This window comes from Trachinotus anak, unplaced genomic scaffold (genome assembly GCF_046630095.1).
Source record: "Trachinotus anak isolate AG129_WGS33_773 ecotype Australia unplaced genomic scaffold, CSIRO_AGI_Tana_v1 ptg000017l, whole genome shotgun sequence".
Classification (NCBI taxonomy): Eukaryota; Metazoa; Chordata; class Actinopteri; order Carangiformes; family Carangidae; genus Trachinotus; species Trachinotus anak.
This window is the reverse complement of record NW_027273868.1, coordinates 2,102,814-2,127,863: the sequence shown is the minus strand read 5'-3', so window position 1 is coordinate 2,127,863 and position 25,050 is coordinate 2,102,814. Positions and strand designations below refer to the sequence as shown.

The following is a 25,050-nucleotide window of genomic DNA, read 5'->3' as shown; positions in this document are numbered from 1 at the left end:
AAAAACAACAAGGACAGAAATGAAATGAAAATAATTAGTTTCAGTGTTTTTTATTTTTCTGAACCGTCAGTCCCAGAGATCACAGGAAGTTGGTTTCCACTTACAGAGGAGCTCTTGCCCCGTGCAGGACTCTTTTGTGACGCTTCAGGATTTTAGGATCACAGCCGTATCACAGCATTCATTCCAAGATCTAATATAAAAGCAGCTCATCTCTGGCTGCAGTGCATGATGTTTTATTAGACTGACTCAAAACAGGAAGTGAGTGTTTCCAGATTGAATGGATCCTTCACACTGAAGACAATAAAACCTGTGCTGCACTGACAGATGTGTGTCCTGATAGAGACATGGTGCAGTACACACCCACCTTTTCTCTGGTGTTTGTACATTTACTCTAAATACTGTACTTAAGTACAGTTTTGAGGTACATGTACTTTACTTGGATGTTTCCATTTGATGCTACTTTTTTTCCAGTAGTACATTTCAGAGGGAAACACTTTAAAGTTCAATACATTTATTTAATAATAATAATAATAATAATAATAATAATAATAATAATAATAATAATAATAATAATAATACACTTTATTTGTATAGCACCTTTCATACAGGAATGATGCTGCACAAAGTTCTTTACAAGAAAGAAATTACATGAACCAAGTGCATCACATGAAAAGACAGAAAATGAACATTTAAACATGTTAAAAACATAAAAATATGTTAAAAACATTCATGTAAAATAAGATGGAAACATATTAACCCTATAATGCCAAATGCATCATACATTACAAGCATTTCTGAGACCTATTGCATCACCTTATGGTAAAAACTTCACTCAAAACCCTCTTGTATCCAATCTGATACTTGTCTTCCAACCCCTGGTGGATCCTTTATCACTACAACAATTCAAACACAGTACATGGGACAATCCAGGTTGGCCACCTTCAGATAGTTCCCAACTCACTGGATCAAGGTAAAGAAAATTGCAATTTTTACGATTTTCCAGTGACATTTTCTTTGAAATTTTTAGTAATATTCTAACATGAACACTTAATCTGTTGAAGCAAGTTATAATTACATAATTTTTTGCATTTTAATATGTAGTAAAATCGTATATAAAATTTTGAAAAACCTAAATGCAAATAATTTTTGGTAATTTTTTTTTTTCAAATTTTGTGAAAGGGCCAAATAAAGGTTCCAGATTCAAGAAAACAGAATTTTCTGTCCATTATTTCTGGGGTCAGGCATTACAGAGTTAAAATAATAACAAACAAAAAAATGAAGTAAATAAATAATTAAGATAAATCAAAAATGGATGATATAGAATCAAATAAAATGCAAAGTTTCAGAGTTAGTCCAAGGCTCAAGTGAGGAGATACGTTTGTATCTTTTAAAACACTCAGTGATCTTCTTCTTCTCTGGTATCTACAGGTCATGTGATCCACAGATGTGTAACTGACACAGGCTGCGTCCTGATTCTCCTGCTGCTGCTGCTGCTGCTGGACCCTCCAGTAAACCATTAGAAGGTCTCAGTGTTAGTCAGAGAGTTAGCACAGCTTGGTCCTCGCCAACGAGGGGCTTCGTTTATCAGGAGGAGGAGCTTCAAATCTCTCCCGAATGTAACAGGAAGTTAAACTGGACTGATGTTCTCTCTGCTCCTGGTTCTCTATGTTACAGCTTTAGTTGTGAAGAAGAATACTGTTACACAGTGGATGATATAAAAAGCTTAAATCATTGATCACAGTGGTAAAGATGAAACCAGTGGTTTGTGTGGTCAGGTCACATTATGTTAACAGCTCCATCAAACAGTGATGGTTCCCTCTGAACATCTCTCATGGTTTCACTTCAGTAATGTTCAGATGATCCAATATCTCACCAATAATCAAAGATCACAGGTCTGTGGGTCATTAATGATGTCAGATATACTCACACAGCAAACATGACTTTAATGCTTTCATTACATTTTACTGCTGATACTTGTGTCCTTTTACTTTTGTAGGATATTTCCTGCAGGACTTGTACTTGTAATAGAGTATTTATACTTTGATGTGTTGGTACTTTTACTGCAGTAAAAGGTATGAATACTTCTTCTCAGATACCCCCCTCATTAGACAGGTAAATTAAACAGTGGTTTGTAAAACAGCTGCTGAACTGTGGACACTAACTTCCTGTTTGATCAAACATCATCACCACACACTGACGCTGTGCAGCCATTGTCTTCCTGTGATTTGGTTCTTCAGGTCCTTGAATCCAGACCTGCTGTGTTTCTGATTGGTCGGGTACAGTCTTACTGTGACCCCATGTCAGCAGCTACATCACTGATTCAGACTGGCGGTCTTTATGTTGTAGGTCATGTTGGAGCAGATGCAAGGCCTGATGCACCTGGAGCTGTCAGGCTGCAACGACTTCACGGAGGCCGGCCTGTGGTCCAGCCTGAACGCCCGGCTAACCTCCCTCAGCGTCAGCGACTGCATCAATGTGGCGGATGACGCCATCGCTGCTATCTCACAGCTCCTCCCCAACCTATCAGAACTGAGCCTGCAGGCCTACCACGTCACCGACACGGCCATGGCCTACTTCACAGCCAAACAGGTGAGAGCCAGAACCAGAGCTGGTGTCCCAGGGCTCACAGTTACACACCTGAACTCTCACTGTGGACGTCAAGTCTGCACACAAAGCGGCGTTCCACATTATTAATGAGCTTAGTCATAAGGCCAGCTGGTCTGGTAGAAACACAATAACCTCTAGACATTATTAATTAAAGCTGCATATGTCATCATATTTTATTTTAAAGCTCCATATTTTAACTTCTGTGTTTTATTTTTTATAAGTGTTGATCTCCATCAGAATATATTTGTGGTTTTAAGAACCAAAAACCACCTAAGTGTAGTTTTACTCATTCACTTTTATCTCCTCTCTCAGGCTCCTCTCTCGAGCTCTAGTAACAATAAGTCATTCAGCCAATCAGAAGAGAGGATCTGAGCCTCTCTTCTGATTGGCTGTTTTCTATGTGATCCAATAAAAATGTAGCAGATTTCAGGTAAACACTCAGAGAAACCAAATCCTGCAAGGTTGGATGGTGGGTCTGGGTGGGCGGGGCATGGGGCATGGCTGAGGGCAGTGACTGCTTTGTTGTGACATCACAAAGTTCCAGAAGTCCTGAAGGCTGGTTTTAAGGCTCAGTTTCTGAATACAGGCTGTGTGCGTTTCTCTGTGGACTGAGGCTTTGATACTTTCACAGTATTAATATAGAACCTAGACCTGCTTTATAATCACAAACACATGGACATCTACCTTTAGACTGTGTGGAGCTTTAATAATGGATCAATGACAGTGTCTGTCCTGATGAAGAGACACAGAGAATTAACATCAACTCAGTTTTTACTTTAAATGAATTGAGTTTGGAAATAAAGGTTAAAACAACCATGATTACATAATTACTTCCATCAATAATAACTCAATGAAAGCATGTGAATATGTATTTATGAAATGTAGTCCTGTCTTAGTGATAACGTGAGGAAGAGAAGCAGGTAATGTTCAGTTGGCCTCTGTTCAGGTTGTAGTAGAAGTGTTTAAGTTAAATGAGGATGAAGAAGGTGGAAGGTTTCTGACTTTATCCAGGATCCAGGAAAAGTTGCTCAACAATGACTTTACTGTTGTTACTGACTCACAGCTGCAGAGAGGATAGGAGAGATCACCCATACAGAAATATGTTCCTTATAAGGGGATATTCTATTATCACTTATATACATCCTCTGGATATATGAAGATATAAGATATAAAAGGTATGAAATACCCATAGTAAAATTTATACATATGTTAGAAATATCTGGATGATAAACTTTTAGATTGTTGTGACCATGTGATATATAACAACAACAACAACAACAACAACAACAACAACAACAACAACAACAACAGCAGCAAGCTTTATTTACAGTATATAGCACCTTTCATACCAGAAATGCGGGACAAAGTGCTTCACAACAAAGTAATAGATCATTTATATTATTATATGGAAATTTCTTAACAACATACATATAAAAGTTCTATATTCTTCTATATCTTTTCTTATTGATTTGAAACATTTATGTTCATCTTTTATATTTACACTTATAATATCAATATATTCTGACAGGCCTGAGGATGGATGTATATAACATACAGTATGTCTACAATATAAGAATATACACATAAACATATACAACAGACATATATGTCAATATATAAAACTGTTCCAGTTCTAATAGGTTTCGTATATGATTTTACATATAAGTACAGATATGTTTTTACTTCACATGTACATATATTTCACATATTGATATATTCAATATACTGTACATACATGTATATTACATTTGTGTGTGGGTGCTAATGGTGCCATGAGTGCAGCATATTCAGAAGTCGAACAGAGCCATGCAGAGGCTGATGTCTGCAGTGATGACGCTGCCACAGGTCTTCATCAGTGTCCTTTTCTCCACTGACATGATCAAATGAAGTTAAATCACCCTCCACCCTCAGGGCTACACCACCCACACTCTGCGGCTTCACTCCTGCTGGGAGATCACCAACCACGGTGTGGTCAACATGGTGCACAGCCTCCCCAACCTGACCGCCCTCAGCCTCTCCGGCTGCTCCAAGATCACAGATGATGGTGTGGAACTGGTGGCTGAGAACCTGCGTAAGCTCCGCAGCCTGGACTTATCCTGGTGCCCCAGGATCACCGACATGGCCCTGGAGTACATCGCCTGTGACCTGCATAAACTGGAGGAACTGGTGCTGGACAGGTCAGTGTGTTTGTGAACACAGTCTGAGGTGCAGAGGTGGGCAGAGGAGCCGAAACTGTTCTCCAGTCATTCAAACATAGAAAAGTGGTCATAATAAAAGTAATAATTACTAGGAGTGAGGAGGCATCTGGTGAAAATGGGAAGTGAGCAGCTGGGTTTTTACACTCACACAGAGTCAAGTTTTAAATCAGATATTTGTCTGTGAATCGGAGATGTGGCTGAATTGGAAGAGGCTACTGAAACTCAACTGTGGGGAGCATCTGTCCTGGACTGAGAGAGACTTCTGAGTGGAGGTGAAAGTGTCTGCTTCATCAGCTGCACCTGTACAGTCTCATTCAATCCACTACAACCTTTTTACCATAATGCCTACTCAGTGATGCCTGTAATGTTCAGTTTTTTGTTGACACTGTCACAGATGTGTTACACATAATTTATGAGCTTAGTCATAAGGCCAGCTGGTCTGGTACAAACACACTAACCTCAAGCCATTATTAATTAAAGCTGCATCTATCATCATATCTTATTCTAAAGGTCCATGTTTTAACTTCTCCAGTGTTTTATTTGAAGTGTTGATCTTGTGTGTGTGTGTGTGTACATGTTTGAAAGCAGACTGTATATGCTGGTGCTGTATGTGATCAGCAGAGGATGAATTATGTCCTGGACGACACCTCATACTCTCCGGAGACTAACTGGAGCTTAAATCGTACAGTGGCTCCACAGAGGATGACCTTGATAAAGACACTGATGGAAACAATTACAGTGACTGTCACCAAGTAAGAAACCAGCCCAGAGGTCGACTGAGCAGCAGCTCATCAGGTTTTATTGTCAGGTGACCTCTAGTGGTCGTAGTAATGATGACAGGACCAAGGGAGCAAGTTAGGTGTTAAGTATTAAGAGCGACAGATTCCACATGAGGAGGTTGGGGTGGATGGATGGGTCGGCAAAATATTTATCTATGACTGTTCCACAACATTAACCATGTGTTTATTACTGTAACCATGACGACCGAGGTCGGCTAACCTTAAGAAAGAACTTATTTGAACCCAAACCTCGATCTTTTCCTAAACCTAAAAGAACTGGGTTCGTGCCACGTGGCAACCTGTTCCACTTCATATAATCAATAAGTCGTGATACTGTAAAAGATGAACTTTAGCTTACAGAACACTGAGCATTTATTATACATAAAAATAAATAAATAAAAATCCTTATGAACCCTGCAGTGCCAAGTGTTGGAGAAATCAGATTCTCCACTAATAAGGGTCTAATCTCTGTCCACAGCAGCTTCTTCAGCCTCAGGTTGTTGTGACTGTTGAGCTTCCTGTATCCACACTTGGAGGAGTGTTGAGCTGTGTTTCATAGACCAGGCTGTCTTCAGCAAATCACTCTTTCTTTCACCATGTTCTGTTTCATAAAAGAGGTTTAAATAAGTCAGACCTCAGTTACCATGGAAACCTAACCCTCCTAACAAGCCTGACCCTGGTCAGGGTAGTCTTCACGTTTGGTTTCACCTCAGACTTCAGACTGAAACACAGAGCTCTCACCAGAGCTCAGTTTCCTCTGTGAACACGAGCAGACAGAGACACAGCCCCTCCCCAGAGGTTTGATCAGTACAGTCTCACCCACTGGAAATGGATGAATCCTCCTCTGATGGTTTTAGATGGGTTTTCTCTGTTAGTCTTCTCACATAATTAACAGTCATATATTCATCAGCCCAGAGCACAGTGGTTCAGTGGACTGTCCCTGTGGACATCAGCCTCTACATCAACACTTCATGAGGTCTGAGTCCTGCAGTTGTCTGAGGTTCACTTTGAATCCTTCAGCCTGCTCTGAGAACAGACCTACAATCACCAACAAAGGTTTATAACCCCGACGACTTCTGCACCAAATCTATGTGCATCTCTACAAGGGGACCTGAAGACGTTTCACTGAGCTGTCTTTACTCCTGGTCTGTTGACCTGTCCTGCATCGGGTCACTAGTTGTTGCTGCCTGGGGTAAACCACTGTGAACCAATCTTTTCATTCACCCCCCTATTCCTGCATGTTAAACAGTCCTGTCCCTCAGCACAGGTTCATACATCCTGCTGCCAGCAGGGCCCACAACTACAGCTCCAGTCAAGATTCTACACTGAAGGTTTCACTGTTTTATTCAGAAAAGTCTGTTTTTTCTTATAAAATCAACATGTTCTGGATCAGGAACAGGAGTCAACCCAACCCACTGATTTGTGAGCTGCCATTTGGTTGGTCTCCTTGTGAAACAGAAGAAAACATATTTGGAAGAGAAGGTGAAGCTGAGGAGTGAGGGGTGGCTTTGACCTGCTCTGTATTCTATCCTGATTGTGTGGTACAGTCTGTCAATCACAGTGTAGCCCCACCCTAATGCATACCTGCTTTATGGTCTATTTTCCTCTAAATGGACCATAATTTAATAAATGAACATTGTGTTGTATTGAAGAAGACTTGAAACTGAGACCATAAACTCATTAGGAAAATGTTTACTGAGGTAATAAATCAAGTGAGAAGTCGAGACATTTTCACATAGACTTCTATACAATCAGACTTCCTTTTGCAACCCGTGGAGTCGCCCACTGATGGTCATTAGAGAGATGCAGCTTTAAGGCTCTTCAGCACTGCCTTCACTTTTCAGACCCAGAGTCCACATCCAGGTTTATTTACAGTCTGTGATCAGGACCAGGAGTCACTGCTACAGTCAGATGTGGACACGAGTCTTTGACCTTGAACAGTTTGCTGTGTGTGTCAGACAGAGATCACAAATGCTGCTGATGTTGGTCAGTAACGCCAACAACCTGCTGACGTTCAGCAGAACTGACAGTTAGAAGCCTCACTGTCGGTAAAGTTCAATCAGTCTCTCTGTCTGTAGCTCCTGTGTCTCCAGGTCTCCTACAGTGTTTTTATATATCAGTCAGACCAAACCAAGACTGTGACTTTACTACTTTACCAGAACTCATGTTCTTTTACTTCAGTAGGATTTTTCCTGCAGGACTTTATCTTGTAATGCAGTATTTTTACTTTGATGTGTTAGTACTGTTACTGTAGTAAAGGACTTGAATACTTCTTCCTTTCGGCTCCTCAAACTCTGCAACATCACAGTCTTTTCATTCATGCCACACATCTAAAGACTGGATTTCCATTACTGGGTCAGAAGGAGGACTGAGCTCAGTCTGCAGGGAGATAGAAGAACATTCATGTCTCTGATGAGAATTTTTTTCTTGAGGATCTTTTGCTGAATTATTCACAGGTTCACCTCTAATCTCTGCTGTGGACTGATTATTACCCACATTTACAACATTCACATGAATGCATCAAACACACACATCAGTAAACACTACTGCTGCACCAAAGCTCTCTGTTCTCTTTAACTGCCACATTTGAGGTCACAGTAAAAACACTTAATTTTGCTTCCAGTGTGAACTCAGCCGCTCAGCTTCTGTCTCAGGCTCTACAGGAGCTGACGACACAGACTCACCACTGGTCCTGATTACTCTGCACAAAACACATTTCAGCCTCCTCAGAACCCCACTGTGGGTCTTAACCACAGTCTGTGAATAAAGATGGACGTAACCTCTGTGACGTCACCCACAGGTTTCTGAAGCTCAGAATGAGCTGCTCCACTGCCGCCATTTTTGCAGTGCCTGACTCTGCTCCTAACCCCCAGCTAATCCAAATATGGTCAAAGAGGTGGGGCATGTGTTGAGCCGAGACTTCCATGCATGTCAGTTTGTGGCAAGGATATGCTCACTCACCTGTCACTCAAAGAGGCCACGCCCTTGGGCAGGCAGCTGTGGCTCAGGAGGTAGAGCCCCTCGTCCACTTGTCAGAAGGTTGGTGGTTCGATCCCCGGCTCCTCCAGTCTGCATGTTGAAGTGTCCTTGGGCAAGGCACTGAACCCCAAATTGCCTCTGATGGCTGTCCCATCAGTGTATGAGTGTGTGTGAATGGTAGAAGCTCCATGTTTAGATATAAGTGCTGTATGACTGTGTGTGAATGGGTGAATGTGGCTGACATTGTAAATTGCTTTGAGTGATCAATAAGACTAGAGAAGAGCTATATAAAAGTACATTTACTGTTTTTGCCCTCAATTCTCCGTCACTTTAGTCCTTAATAAAATGTAAACAGGTGAGTTCTATAAAATTCAGCCATACAGTCGTCATGAAGGAGGAAATGATCTCTAGAGACCAGAACAGTTTCTGTACCAGGCTGTAAACATGTTTCTTCCTGCTGTAAAGTTGGACATTTGAACATGGGAGTCTCTGGGGACTGACTCACTGTTGGAGCCAGACTCTAGTGGTCATTAGAGGAGCTGCAGGGTTTAAATCTTAAGAGCTGGAGGTTGATGGTTGGTTTGTTGCAACTCTGCAAGCCACCACTCTAGTTGGTGCTGTGGGGGTTAACAAACACACACAAACACACTGTCACTGACATTGACCTTCACACACTGAAGTTATTAATAACTTCATAAGCCACATTCAAGTTCTCTCTCTTTCTGCTCATTAGTTTTTTTAATCAACATGTCGCAGAAAATTGACAGTTTATTCATTAACCGTCAAACAAAGACATGATGAGACAAAAACAAAGAAGAACTTTAAATTCACACTCACCAGTTGTTCTGTTGACGCTCGATGCTTTGAGGAGACAAGTGATGAGTGAGGAGATGAGCAAGGAGTCAGGAGATGAGTGATGAGCATCACAGCAAGTTCACCAGTAGTAGCCACCAGACCTCTGAGGCTGTCCTTTGGAGGTGTTTAAACCCAGATGGCACCAGCTTATACATGAGTGAAGACTGTTGGACACATCTAAAAATGAGCTCATATCTCACCTGACTCAGGTTGTAGATCGCAGACACTCAGAGAGACACGTGGTCAGTCGCAGAGATGCATGTCAGACGTCTTCGGCAGAAACATTTCCTGAAGCGCGATCCATGGAGGAGAAGAGAGAGGAGCAGAACACGTTCTCCCTAACTCATGTTGTACGTCTCTGTCCCTGTGTCAACTTGTGTGAGGGTTTGTGTAACTAATGACACTAGCTGTTTTAATCACAGCCGCGCACCTCCTCCACTGTCTTTATCTATGAGGGCCTTCAGTGGAACCTTGGTTGCTATGGTTACCGCTGATGGGAGCTGAGCAGATGCTCCTCCACAGTTATGTTGGAGATAAACAATGAGCTGTGGTCTACACTCAGTGACGTGAGTGGAGAAGAAAATAGATTTAATGGAAGTAGATTCCTCACAGTGTGTGATAGCTGAGGAGTGTGGATGTGTCCCGTCTGTGTGTGAGAGCTCCACTGTGACCAAGGTGTGGGAGGAGGGATTAAAATTAAAGCAGCGAGCAGCAACGAGCAGGTTTCAGTGTTGGAGGAGTCACTCTATCACAGCTGCAGCATTTCAGTAAATGCTCTCTCTAATGCTGCCATTAGTCTGTCCTTCATCCCTAGTCAACAATGATCAAAGGCATCTTGAGTTACTAGCAAATATATGACCACATCCACTTATGCCAATCAATATGGTACCTCAGATTTTAGTTAATACTTGTATTAGGTAACTGTGGTGCCCCCTATGGAATCAGGCTCAAATGCTTTGGTAGACACCTGCATTTATGATGATTGCACAAATCATCATTGAGTTATGGCCCTGCTAAGCCCCGCCCCTTCATGAAATGTATTGGTCTGAATGTTGAAACTGAATAAGGTCAACAGGCTTCATACGACTTTTCATAAGCTTGGCTCAGAGACGATCCTCAGAGGCAGAAGTCGCGAGCGGTTGAGGAGGAGACTTTCATGGTCCCAGAGGTTTTTTGTGGAGCACACTGTCAGTTCTGACCTGATCCCCTGCAGCAGGTTAGCTGTGCGGCACAGGTTACCATGGTGATCTACAGTTAACAGTTGACAGTGATCCAGCTTAATGATACAGGAAAACCCAAACAGCTGGATCACAACAAATCTGTCCTCATGGTGCAGGCCCCAGGCTTGGGCATTTAAACCAGGGGCCAATTTTCCCCACCACACTGAGACCCTGTCAGCACATGTTGCGTTTGACCTGATCCTCTGGATGTGGAGCTCAGTATTTATTTATCAAGTAAATGTGTGTGTGTGTGTGTGTGTGTGAATGTTGTTGCTTTGTTGCCCCCAGTATTTGTAACTGCACCAGTCAGTAAAAAGGTCTGCTCATGTGTGTTGTTGTGTGTTTTCAGGTGTGTGCGGATCACAGACACTGGCTTAGGCTACCTGTCCACCATGTCGTCATTAAGGAGCCTCTATCTGCGCTGGTGCTGTCAGGTAACACACAGACACACACACACACACACACACACACACACACACACACACACACACACATACACACACACACACACACTCACTCATTCACTGGATCTTCATGATGTATTCTAGATACTGCAAGCAGATTTAAACCTGGACAATGTTTGAGAAATTACTATAAATATCCAACAAGCAGATGCTGTGAAATTATCTGAGAACAGTGACGCTGCTGACAGGATGAAGCTGTCATGATGTCATGACCTCTCCTGTGACACTAACTCTATACCTTTACTCTGACGTGTAGTTTGTAGCAAAATATATAACCAGCCATTGGTTTGTTGCTTTTATATTTCTATACTGCAGTTTAATCACAGAAAAGTGTGTGTGTGTGTGTGTGTGCAGGTGCAGGACTTTGGACTGCAGCATTTGTTTGGAATGAGGACTCTTCGTCTTCTGTCGCTCGCAGGTTTGATTTCACAGACACTGACTCTGCTACACTGTGACAGTCTGTCGTCACTGAGAGGCAGATTTTAAACATGACAACATCAGTCTTTAAATATAAGAACCTTTGTCTTTGTTTAGTGCATTAGATTATAAGTCACAGAGAGGAAGTAAAGAACCAACGACATATATGACAATATACAGTATCAGTCAAATCTTTGGACACACCTTCCAATTCACTTGAATAAGAAAGTGTGTCCAAACCTTTGACTGATACGTTGTGTGTATATATGATATATAAATGTGATGCGATTTTCATTTCATCTACTGAACTCATCACAGTCATTCAAACTGCTCATGCTAAGCTGTCAGGGACCTGAAAGACAAATACACCACTGAACACAACATTTACTAAAACCTAGACTGAACCAGGTTTATGAATTCAATCATTAATCACAGTCCACTTGCTTTTTCCTTTTTTCATACACATCTGGGGCCAGATGCATGAATGATGCATACACACAAAACAGAATGTGAGACTGTGATCACCTCATCATTCTTCTGACCATGTGATCACATGTTTTTTTTTAAAGCAGCCACGATTCCTTGTACAAATTCCTTGTATGTGAAAACATACTTGGCAATAAAACTGATTCTGATTCTGATTCTGATTCTGATTCTGATAAAGTTACAATGAAATGAAAATGAGAAATAAAGAGGAGACACAGTATTTCACATAAAACTAACAGACAGCTTCACTGAGCTTCTTCATACACTTCACTGGTGTCCAGAGTTGACAACGGAGAATAAACTGTAGAACCTGGAGAATAAACAGACTGTAGAACCTGGAGAGTAAAAGACTGTAGAACCTATAGAATAAACAGACTGTAGAACCTGGAGAGTAAAAGACTGTAGAACCTATAGAATAAACAGAGTGTAGAACCTGGAGAATAGACATATTGTAGAGCCTGGAGAATAAACAGACTGTTGAACCTGGAGAATAGACAGACTGTAGAGCCTGGAGAATAAAAGACTGTAGAACCTAGAGGATGAACAGACTGTAGAGCCTGGAGAAAAAACAAACTGTAGAACCCGGAGAATAAACTGACTGTGTATTTTTTTCAGTCACTGATGAAGTTTGTTCTTTTTAAACACAACAAACATTTAAACTACAGAACCTTTCTTTGGTTCTAAACCTTCAGACTCAAACCTCAGATCAGGTCCTGGTCTGTGCTGAGGAACCTTTATCTCACAAAACTTTGTTAGGACACTAACAGGTTCAGACAGACTGACAGTGGAGGAGTTGACTGATCTGGTTTTTCTCCAGTGATCAACACAGTTTATGGTCTATCACATTTTCAAAATAAAATCTCTGCTTCAAAGTAAGAGTACTTCATAGAAATGCAGGGGAGTCAAAGGTACAACATTTGTCTTTAAATGTAGTGAAGCAAAATTCAGAAGTTTACAAAGAAATAATAATGGATAATACTGTAAAATACAGATACTGAAAAATACAGTACTGAAGTAAATGTACGCTGCTACTGCCCACTCCTGGTGGGATCTGTGTATGATACTCACCTGTGTGCTCTGCTGTGGCCCTACACTTCCATCTAGTGGCTGCTCCACTGTTTTAGACCTACAGGGTCAAGGTGACCACATCCAATCACAATGTTTACTCTTTGTGAGCTGAGCACAGAAAAGATTTGATCTGACAATCAGATTCTGATGGAGAGTGGAGACGCCTTAGAGCTGAAGGTCGACTCAGTGATTCATAGATCAACAAACACATCATCGTTAGAGTCATCTTTTAGCTTCCAATGTGACAGGAGGTTTGGACTGTTGGTGTGTGCCCCTCTCTTCTGTGACCCTCAGCTGATTGTTGCCCCCCACCCCTCCCCCCCTTTAGGCTGCCCCCTGCTGACCACCACTGGTCTGTCAGGCCTCATCCAGCTGCAGGAGCTGGAAGAGCTGGAGCTGACCAACTGCCCGGGAGCCACGGCCGAGCTCTTCAAGTACTACTCCCAGCACCTGCCCCACTGCATGGTCATTGAGTAAGACCACTGACCCCCCCACTGACCGACCAACCGACCGACCGCCATACTTCAACCTTCCTCCTCTTTACTCTTCCCACTTTTCTCTCAAATGCTAGCCAGGAGACTGACGCGCTCCTACTGTACCACACCGTTCCCCATTACCTGCCCCCCCCCACCACCCCCCACCCCCCCTCCCCACCCCCCCCACCCCACCCGTCTTCCTCCACACCCATTGAGTAGACTGACCCACAGGCGGACAGAGAGGCAGGAAGGCAGATGATGGTACATGCCAGACCCAGAGGATGATGGGATGGCGTTTGAGCTTCGTTGAAACAGATGCTGTGTGGAGAGCTCGGTGTGACGTCTTGTCTGACAGCGAGTCTCTCTCAGAACCAACAGATGGATTTTGTTCAGAGCTTCTTGAAAGACTTGATTTTTTGGAGCTGAGTAGACACTGGCGTCATGTTTGCAGACACGTGTGCAGTGCAGACAACCGGAGAAAAGGGAAATAAAGACCTTTGTGTTTGAGCTGATATGGTGGAACTCATGCACATGTGCTCATACACTGTAAACACACTCACACACACACATACTGTATATGGTAAGTGAAACAAATGTAAGTCCTCAAGACCATGAGTACTGATGTTTCTATCTCCGTCGCTCTGTGTAAATGAACTGCTGTAGTTCTTCTCTCAGAAGGCGTCAGGGTTCAGTTTCTCTCGTTCGGAGACAGACCCCACGCGTCAGCTGGACAAACAGGAAGCAGAGAGAACTAAAGGTGCAGTTCAAGAAGTGAACTCTCTCTCTCCCTCCCTCTGTGTGTGAAGTGTGTGTCATGGACTCACAGGTTCCCGTCTTTTTGGGACACCACCACTTTTTCCATTTCTGTGTCTTCTCAGAAATCAACAAAAGGAGAAAACTTAAAAAAAACAAACAACTGTTTACATTGTTTTTGTGTTGGATTGCACGCTTGATTGGCTCATTGTTTCTCTTTTTCCCTCCCTTCTTCATTTTTGTATGATTTAATTTACGGATACCGACGCTGTGGTAAACTGTGAATGTCGTGTTGTAGATGGGAAATGTGTGGCTGATGCAGTGCGGCGTCAACCGGCCGCTGCTTCCCTCAGCTGATCAACAGACCACAAGCTGAACGTGGTTCAAACTGACACTGATGATATTTAACCTCCGTCAGCAGCAGGTGAGAGGGCTCTGTCCAGACTGGGTGCACATCTGGAATCAAACATCTGGAATTAAACTCATTATTTATTTTAAATGCTGATAGAAACACATGAAATTTGGTGTTTGAATCTGAGCTGCTTGTATGTGATCCCCCTGCCCCACCCCCACCCACTCCCTCCCTCCCTTGGCTAAGGTCAGGTTACCTGAAAGGTAAACAGGGGAGGCTGGGAGATTTCAGTATTTAACAGTAGAGCAGTTCCTACAGTGTCCACTACAGGCCGGGGTCAGAGAGGAATAGGAGCTAAGAATTGTGGGAGTTTTTCCTGCAAACACAGAGTCAGAGAAACTTGTATTTGAAAACCATGTTGAACAATGAGCCTGCTTCAGCTCAGTTAACTGGAAACAGTGAGATTATGACCCAGCCCATCAGCTGATGGTGGCTCCGACATCATAATGTTCCTGATCTCACAGAAACTGACAGGTGAGTTTATACCCAACCTAAAACCACACGCTGTTTCAAAACACACTAAAGAAGCTGCTTTTTTCACTCATTTCACTTGTTGACTGGTCAGATGTTCAATGTTACAACCGCTGTGTTGTTGGTAGAGAAACCCTCTCTACAGTGTGCAGCATGTTGCAGCAGCTAAGATGTGTTTAGTCCCTGTAGTTTCGAGGAAACACCCAAGCTTAAAGTCTGAAGTGCTGATGAACAGAAACGCCGCACCGTGGAGAGCAGCTTGAAATATTAAAGACGCAATGTTTGTGGAGCTGGGTGTCGAACTTTGATCTTCTTCTGTGGAGCGACTGAATCGGTTTGATTCTATTGAGGAGTGAAAAATGTTTGTCGTTCGATAGCTAAAGCGTAAATGAGTAAATCTCATCAGCCTCACTGAGCCAATCAGCACACAGCATGCTTGGACCAACATCTAATAATGCTGTTGATTGGCTGTTTAGTTAAAGAGACAGAGCTTTAAAGTAAACATTTGTACTGCGATGTGTGTTGTAATTTTCATTGATAAGAAAAAAATAAGTATCACTAGGAATCTGCATTGAAGTGAAAGTATCAGTATCAATACTGATATTGAATATTTTTGAATGATACCCAGCATATACTTACACACATACAGGACCATGAACCACCTGTCACCTGAATCTAAATCATTCCTTTAGAAATTGTTTATTTCTACCTGGGTCTTACTGGTTCAGTTAGTAACCACAGAGATACCGGCTGAAATGTGGGAACGCTGCTACGACTGGTTGTAAACAAACTAACAGGTGAGAAGAATAGGTGCAAGTCCCAGATTCACACCATAACTGAGCTGAGTGAGGCTAAACTTTGTCCCGCACAGATACAAAAAGTCTGACTCTGTGTGAGAAGGAAAAAGACACACAGTTGATTTAGAAGTTTTCGGTGTTGCAAAGGAAAAACCAGCGTGTTTGACGTCAGTCGTCATGTTTCTCTCCACCATCACCTGATGTAAGAGGGAGTGGACAAGCCGCTGTGCTGCTCTTACCTCTGTGTCCTCAGACGTGCTGACTGCCGATGAGAGGCCTGGATCAGTGTCAGCTGGTGTTAATTAGGTTTGTGCCAAATGCATCGGCAGCAGTGCATGAGCTGCGGCTGGCTGCCTCTGGTGGACTGAACGGACACGGCAGACCGTGCATGTTTTTAGTTGGTCTGCGTTTCTGTTTGAAGGTTGTTCTGCATCTCTTCATTGTACATAAGTATATTTATTTATTTATTTATTTATCTATTTATTTATTTAAATTAATTTGTATCTTGTTCATGTGATTTATTTATGGAAGAGACATTTTTCAAGGGTTTTTGTTTTATGGACCTTGCTTCTGATTTGAACAAGCTCATGCATTAACTGCTGGTTTTTTTGTTTTTAAAAAAAAATGATTTTCTGACTTTTCAGACCCTGAGATGAAACGATCTGAACATTTACCACACACTCTTTTAGACACCAGTTAAAATCATTAAGACAGACGTTTTAAAGTTTGAAATCTTAATGGGCAGGAGTGTGTTTTCCTGTGTGCAGGTGTGTGTCACTGTTTGTTCCTTCACAAAGAACAAAGGGACCGACAGTGGTGACGGGTCATCTCTGCTGTCATTGTTCTGGTGTCAGAATCACAGATGATTTACATGAAAGCATTTGAAGTGTGAGGTCAACCTCTGTCACGGCTACGCAATGTTTACCAGAATCTACGGAAGCTTATTACTGACAAAACTATTAAACCCACAACTACAGAGCACGATCCAGGGAGCTAGCTTTAGCACTAGCTCTGTGCTTGCTAGCTGTGGTTTGGGAGAGCGTCACGGTGCCATGATACAAGACAACCTGAGGATGGCAAGTGTGCTGATATGCAGTGGTATGTTTTCATTATTAAGTATTAGACTTCACTCGTTAAGGCCTTTTGTTGTTACTGTAAACATCCACTCAGGTGGAGGCCGCCACCTAGAGGCCACACTGGATGTGTGTTTACTACTGTGTCCTCTGGAGCTGCTGCAGAGTCACTGTAGAGTGTCATAGTTTTCAGTTTGTTTATGGTTCATCATTAATTGGCTGCAGCTGAAATTGTACTAAAGACTTGGTTTGACAGAACTAATTACTAACATGCCTGATTAGACAGACAAATGCTTATTATCTATTTGAAAATATTGATTTTGCTGTTTGGTTTTCATTGAGCAAAGTTAAGTCATTTTCTTTATCTTCAGTTCATTTACAGCGTCAGATCGACATTTCAACATTTTTCATGCTACAATTAAAAATCAGTTCTGCAGAGTTGTTTCTGATGAGTTGTTGATCATCACTGGTTTAAAGTGTGTTTGTACGAACAGCTCTGCGCCTGTACTCTCAGGCCCTGGCTCACAATCTGATCACTGATCAGCACACACACTCGTCTCATGCTCTTTCAGTATTTTAGCTTTTAATGAGCTTCTGACAGATTCCAATGTAAGTTTACATATCATGAACTCTGACATGCATTTCTCAACAACTAACAACTGACCTTTCTGAGGTACCTAATCTAAAGTACATTTTCTAAGGTAAATACTTCCTGTCACTTCTGTCTTTGGTCTACATCTGTCACCATTTTGTTACAACCCTTGTACAGCACAACTTTAAATAAGTAAAATAAATACTGACAGTTTACTGATGATGTTGACAGTGGCAGAATCTATGTGTTCCTTCAGTGTCAGTGTGTTTGGCATGCTGGTGCCTGAACTCATCCTTCTTTGATTTATCTATGCAACATCATGGCAACATCATGGCAACACCACGCCAACATCATGCCAACATCACACCAACACCATGCCAACATCACGTCAACACCACACCAACACCACGCCAACATCACGCCAACATCATGCCAACATCACACCAACACCATGCCAACATCACGTCAACACCACACCAACACCACGCCAACATCACGCCAACATCACACCAACACCATGCCAACATCACGCCAACATCACGCCAACACCATGGCAACATCACGTCAACACCACACCAAAACCACGCCAACATCACGCCAACATCACGCCAACACCACACCAACATCACGCCAACATCACGCCAACACCATGCCAACATCACGTCAACACCACACCAACATCACGCCAACATCACGCCAACACCATGCCAACATCACGTCAACACCACACCAACATCACGCCAACATCACGCCAACACCATGCCAACATCACGTCAACACCACACCAACATCACGCCAACACCATACCAACATCTTGCCATCATCATGCCAACATCATGCCCACACCAACCAACTTCACACCAACATCACCAACCGACATCACACCAACATCACGCCAACATTACGCCAACATCACACCAACATTACACCAACCAACATCACACCAACAGCACACCAACATCATGCCAGAGTACAGTGTCTGTAGTCATTGCCAGATCCAGAAGTTTGGATTTGTGCACACCTCAGTATTTTCAGTGACCAGGTGAACTGGATGTGTCAGACTTGTATAACAAGTTTAAGCTCTGAAGAAAATGAACTGTCATGTTGTAAAGTGCAGGATCAACTAAATCACCAACTATTAACCAATTAGTTACACATCTACTGACAATATGCTTCAACTCAAGGGCCACTTACTGCACAAGCTTTCCTGGAGCTCTCAACCTCATCGGCCTGCACAGTTGTCATCGTGTGACCAAAGTCTGGAACTAGACTCTATTCCACAGTGAAGAGGAAGAGGATGGTGAGCTGCTGATATCTTCATCTGAACTCCAACTACCACTGAAAACCTTAAAGGTCAGAGGTGAAGACCAACCTCCACAGAGCACAGCCTCCTATCAGAGAGGAGTCGGAAAGGGAGTGGGAGGGGCACCTGCCCCAGCACAAGACCAGGACCGACACTGCTAATTCAATCAACTGGGCACAGTAGAAGCATCCCAGTGGGATCAGATGCAGATGGGAGATGGTGAACTGACCTTTACGTATGAAACCTTCATGTGTTCATAATTTGTCATATCTATAAGAATCTGACAGTCACTAATCAAGATGTCATGAAGAGGTCCGACAGACATCAAATACACAACTAACTAACAGGTGCCAACATCCCGACAACAGAGCAACATGATGCAGCTCTGTCTCCTAGTTATGTCCAGAAACCAGGGTCACGTCCAGAGACCAGGTTCATGTCCAGAAACCCATCAGAGCTCTTTGGTACAGGTCAGTAAAGATGGTGGTTTAGGATAAAAGTAAATAAACAGGTTGTGAACTGTTTCTCTGTTTTAATTGTACCAGACCAGGATCTTAAACCTGGACCAGGATCTGTGAGAGTGTGAACAGAACTATGAACCAGTTTAAAAAATCTGGAGTCTCTACAGGTGGAGACTCAACTGAAACATCTGATGTTCTGGTGGAAAACAAACATTTTACTGATTCGTTCAGTACCAACACATTTGTAACTTAAATACATGAATGAAAATTTCCTCATTATGTCAATAGAAAATTGAATCCAGTCGCAGTTATAGAAATATATTATATCATAGGATTAGAATTCTATTATTTTGCATTTCAGAACTGTTTTCTCTTGCTTGACAACACATAACCGTCAGTCTGTCTGAACTAGAAGCTAATGGTAGCATGTCTGACGTGTAATTATGAAGATGTCTGATCATTTATTTATCCATAGAGGAGCTCTGGGTAAGTTATATCTTTATTTTCCAACTCATTTGAGCTTCACCAATGACAATTCAGGCATTGGATTTAAACACTTTAGGTCTCCCGACACACCCCTTTATGCAGACCGGAACCGCCCCCCTTTTGCTCCTATAGACATGACTTGCCATGAAGTATCTCACTCCGCCATGTAAAGTCTTTGTAGGACGTGTCTGTGGCAGCTTGACAACAAGTAAGTGGCGTCAAAGGGTCAAAATAGTAGCAGCCAGAGACTCTAGAATGTAGTGCTCTAGAATCTTTGGTAACAGCACCAGTGACGGTGTAAAATAAAGAATCTTTTACGGCACAAGATTAATGTGATAATGTGTGGTCCTTAATCTCATTGCAATTAACACCTTAATGCAGACAGCCCTAGTAAATACAGTATAAACTACACTAAACTACACAAAGCAGAAAATACTGTCCCACGATTCTTTGCTGCAGCAACATTTAAAGCAATACACCATTGTAGTTTCACTCCAGACCATGTAAATGAAGAAACAACAGATCCGTCCCATCCGTTTATAACGCATGTCAGCTACAATCCCATTGGTTCCCCCTGAAGATGTTCATCTTTAAAAACCTCACAAATGATATAAAGGCTCAGTGAACCAGTAGTAGTTCCACTGTAGTTTTTATCTAACGTTGCTTAAACAGGAGGAAATGGTGCATTTGTTGGGGACTATTTTCAGCAGTGGATTAATCCACATTTACTGCTCTTGTGGCAGCAGGACAGTGTGTGTGGGACTGAGACAAAGTAAACTACAGTGTGTGTGTGTTGATGGTGATGAAGGAACATGGTTTTAATAGTTTCTATATCAGGCTTTGGACACATACACAATATGTGTTAGTGGGATCAGCTCCATGCTGATTTAGGTCTCTTCATATTCACATGTAACTTACAATAATAAAAGATGCTGTTCAATTCAGCGTCTTCTGCTGAAGTGACTGTAAACAAACGAGTAATGAGGGAATCACACAGTTTTCCAGAAGACACAGACAGACTGACAGAAACTCCTGTTAGAGCTGACAGCAGGGATCAACTGTGATATCAGTTCTCCTCTCTTGAGCTTTGAAGGAGGTAGGAGGACGGGAGGACCTAATGACAGGACGTAGAGGTAAAAGGTCAGGGTCTCTCAGACTGTATCTGATGTTGACCTTCTACACCTGTGTCTTGTGAGTCCCTGGAGGACTCCTCTCCTCTCTGCTGCTTTAAATGATTTAGTTGGTTGTTGTTTTCAAAGTGTTTGGGGCAAAAAGCTGCTGTTGCCCCCCCAACCACACACACATACTGCCCTCTGTGCATTGTATATGTAACATAGTTTGTGTTAATTTCAATGAAACACAACCTTTTCTGATGGGAACACAATATGACTTCAAAAATTAAAGGTATTCAACTTGATTTTGATGCGGTGCCTCTGGACAGGTCAGAGCCTCAGGACTCTGCACTAAAGCAGGAGCATCTTCTGTGATACTGTTGAATTTATGCACTAATACATGTGCAGTAAATGAACAAACCTGATGACAGACAGAGTCACAACCAGCAACACGTGTGGTCTGAAGTTTTAGTATAAAGAACAACTTTATTGTGAAAACACACAGTGAACCAGGGCTCTATTAGGTGGTGACGGTGGAGAGGCCACAGGGTGACCGAAACCAGCAGGTTTAATACAATGACTTTACACTGACTGAGAAAGTGACAAGTATTTAATTATAAATCAACAGTGTTAACATGTGTGTCATTAATACTAATAAAAAAACATAGTCAAAGACATAATCATACGGATCATACTGTTAGTATATGTATAAAACACAGGGTGGAGGTTGACAGGAGGGTCAGGATACAGAGAGGAGCTGAGAGGTCAGAGGTCAGGAACACTAATGTCTGAAATGCAGCACATGATCTGAGTCAAAGAGACTGTGGGTGTGGTCAGTCACTGTGGATGACAGGTGATGACAGGTGACTGCAGAAGGAAACTGACAGTTTACATGACAGGTAGTTAAGCCTCAGACAGATTCCTCCTCTGTTCTTTACTTACACAGGAAAAATGTAGCCACAATGCTAAGTGTGTCCACACTGTGCATGCTAACGTATTAACATGGAGCTAACTCTCACTCAAGTTAATATAAAGGTAAAGGTTCCCTGTGGAGTTTCACATGCAGCTGACAGGTTATACCTTCCTGACCTACAGGTGGAGGTAACACAGTGAAATGTGCAGCACTGTGAGGCAGAGAAGAAGAACACAGGCGGAACAATGATTGACCTCTCAAATGCTTCATGGGAAATGGTCCTGATGGATTCACACGGTGAGTTTGGCAAATAACACTGAGTGTTACCGTTAGTGTAGAAGAAAACTCCACAGGTCCCTTTAACTTTTCGTTCATCCCTGGACACACAGCTGAGCATCTTCTCAACATCACCAATCATCTGAACGTTTCACAAATTCAAAGCTTTGAGCAGAGAGTCACTACGATAAACTACAGGAGGAAGATTATCTCAGTGACTCACATCAGTTTTCACTTAAAACAACTGGTCCAGATTAAAGGTCTCAGCAGTCCTGGACCAGACTGAAGCAGACTTGTTTACCATGTTACTGACCAATGCAGTCGCGGACATTATCTCTGTATGACCAGCCTGGAGGCAGATCACTGACACAGAGAGACATTTCTCAATAAAGTAAAACTGGAAATAAATGTGAGTCAGGCTTTACACAACAACACGTCTGGGAGGACCAGGTTCCAGGTCAGGTATCAGAACTTTACAGACCACATGCCGATCAAGCGGCTGATTACCTTAAATACTGATGAGCTGCTTCAGTTCAACATCAGTAATTTGTTGTTGTGAGGTTCACAGGTAGAAATGAGAGAAAATACTGTGATTGTGAAATTTAAGGTAATTCCTGCACAAACTACAGCTGGTTCAGCTCTGGTCTGCAGCCATAGGGTTGAGTCCTGATTGAAGTCGACTACTTTAAACTGTCTGATTACACTTAAGGTGTCTAATATAGCTATGATGAATTCAGACCAAGGCACGGACAGTCAGACATGAATCCCCAGTAGAGAACTGGGAACCACTGGGAATGGAGCATGTATACCGCAGAAAGCTTAATCAGCTTTACTAAGATAAAAAATATCTTTGGAATATCTAAATAAGAAATGCAAAAACTGCAGCAATGCATCATGCAAACTCTCTCTAAGCACGATGGGGACGGTCAGAAACCATGTGGTCAGTACATTCAGTAAAGAATGGTCCGACTGTTTCAATCAATCTGAGGTGAGAGCTGTCAGTGCTGGCTCATGACGTGAGCCATGTGAATCACACTATTGTGGATGAATCTGAAAATCAAAGGTTTCTTATATCCTCCGGCCAGGCTGAAAGCTGTGTGTAGAGCTGGATGTGGTACAGGTACAACACACCCTGTCTGAGCCCATTCAGGTCAGACACAGACAGATGTATTAGCGCGTGTCTGAGGAGACTGAAGCTTTGACCTGAAGGCTCTAACTAAGGCACGTTTCTGCTGAGCTCCAGTGGCTCAACCTGTCTCCTCCTGCAGTGATGAAGAGGAGCTGAAGCTTCATTACTGGTACAGGTGAGGACACCCTCATAGCTGCACAGTGTGTGAGGAAGATGTGTGGGGTATTGGGTCAGCGTAGGCATAATGACGTGCCTGTTTTGTATCTGGAGGCCAGAGGCCAATAAAATCACATTAAAAGAGTCTGTTTAATGAGTATTTATACCTGCTCTGATTGGTCACACTCAGAGGCGGGAAGAAAAGTCTGCTGTCACAGGACGCCAACAGTGCTGATGACGTCCTCTGACCCCTGTTCACACCTGACATCAACATGCGTCATCACCTGCATCTCAGTGGTCACATGTGACCCGATCTCACTTCCTGCTTCGTGAGCAGATACAGTCCCTCATCATTCTCCTGGAGAACGTAGCGGAGTGCAGCAGCTGGATGAGAGGAGAGATCATCACTCCGACAGATGTGTCCGCCCAGAGTCTGACTAAGACTCAACTGAGACCACGGACACGTAGTTGTTGTTATTGTACTCATTTCTGCTCTGATTGGAGGAGTGTAGAGCCTCGTAGTAGAGGCTGCACTGACACAACCAACGGGATGGTACATGGACGTCCACACAGAACCTCACCTCTCACCAAGTGTCCTGCAGAATCTTTGTTAAATTCAGAGGAGCTGTGAGGAGGAGCTCTGTCTCTCCCTCAGCTCAAATCACTGAGCCCTGCATCTACAGCACGTCTGTGGTTGAGGAGGAAGCTGGTCCCTGATCTGCTCCGTGTGTTACTGTGACCAGGTACTCTGACCACAGCTGCTCTTTAAAGAAGGAGGAACCACTCTGATCATTTTTCTGGTGTTCTGGCACTTTACTGTCGACTACCGGCTTAAACACATGTGGGCCAAAAAACATGTCTTGAGTTTTACCTGCAGTAACTGGTCTGGTTGTAGTTAAATGAACTCAACATCTTTCCTCAACAACAACATGAAGAGTTTCTCCTGAAAGCCATGTGACCTGACCAGGAAACGCTGCCAAACGTTTATTAACTCATGTGTAAAGTATGCAGACACCCAGACACTGTGACATGGGCAGTAACCTGACTCTTCCAGGTCCTGGACCAGGTCCTGGATCTGGAGGAGTCAGGTGACAGGGTTTGGGCTATCCACATACCTGTGAAACCACTGATGTTACTGTGCTGCCTGCTCTCCCTCCCCTGCCCACTACATGTCACCATCCTTCCAGAAAACAGTTCACATTCAAAAATAAATTCATATCTGATGCATTTCCTGTGTCAAACTTTAAAATGATCCACTAGTTGGTCCCATAATGAAAAAAGGAAAAAACAATTTAAAAAAAATCATTTCTCCACCTTATGTTTTGTGTGGTAAAAATAGGCTTGTTCTGATTGGATGATGGACAGATCAGAGGTGGCTCTCTGATTCACATTTGTCAGCAGTCCCGTTCTCCAGGGGCCAGGGGGTCAGTCCCAGTTCACTGAAGTCCATGTTGCTCTCATTGAGCCGCCGTACGCGGTACGTCTCGTAGTGGATGTTGTGTGTCACGTCTTTCAGGTCCTGCAGGTGAGACCTGAGCAGAAACACAAAGGTTCACTCCTTCATTAT

General features: G+C 42.8%; 2 protein-coding genes across 7 annotated transcripts in view; one reads left to right on the top strand and one right to left on the bottom strand.

Annotated features, from left to right (window-relative positions):
• fbxl16 (F-box and leucine-rich repeat protein 16) overlaps positions 1 to 17,873 on the top strand; it is a 33,884-nt gene extending 16,011 nt beyond the window's left edge. For both annotated transcript variants that reach the window (XM_071501493.1, XM_071501494.1), the window contains 5 exons: positions 2,347 to 2,589; positions 4,519 to 4,784; positions 10,988 to 11,072; positions 11,457 to 11,520; positions 13,402 to 17,873. In XM_071501493.1, the coding sequence (XP_071357594.1) occupies positions 2,347 to 2,589; positions 4,519 to 4,784; positions 10,988 to 11,072; positions 11,457 to 11,520; positions 13,402 to 13,550 (807 nt within the window). In that variant the 3' untranslated portion in view covers positions 13,551 to 17,873. The remainder of the gene's footprint in view (positions 1 to 2,346; positions 2,590 to 4,518; positions 4,785 to 10,987; positions 11,073 to 11,456; positions 11,521 to 13,401) is intronic.
• A 3,595-nt stretch (positions 17,874 to 21,468) lies between these two features.
• septin12 (septin 12) overlaps positions 21,469 to 25,050 on the bottom strand; it is a 69,731-nt gene continuing 66,149 nt past the window's right edge. For all 5 annotated transcript variants that reach the window (XM_071501487.1, XM_071501488.1, XM_071501489.1 and 2 more), the window contains one exon: positions 21,469 to 25,015. In XM_071501487.1, the coding sequence (XP_071357588.1) occupies positions 24,850 to 25,015 (166 nt within the window). In that variant the 3' untranslated portion in view covers positions 21,469 to 24,849. The remainder of the gene's footprint in view (positions 25,016 to 25,050) is intronic.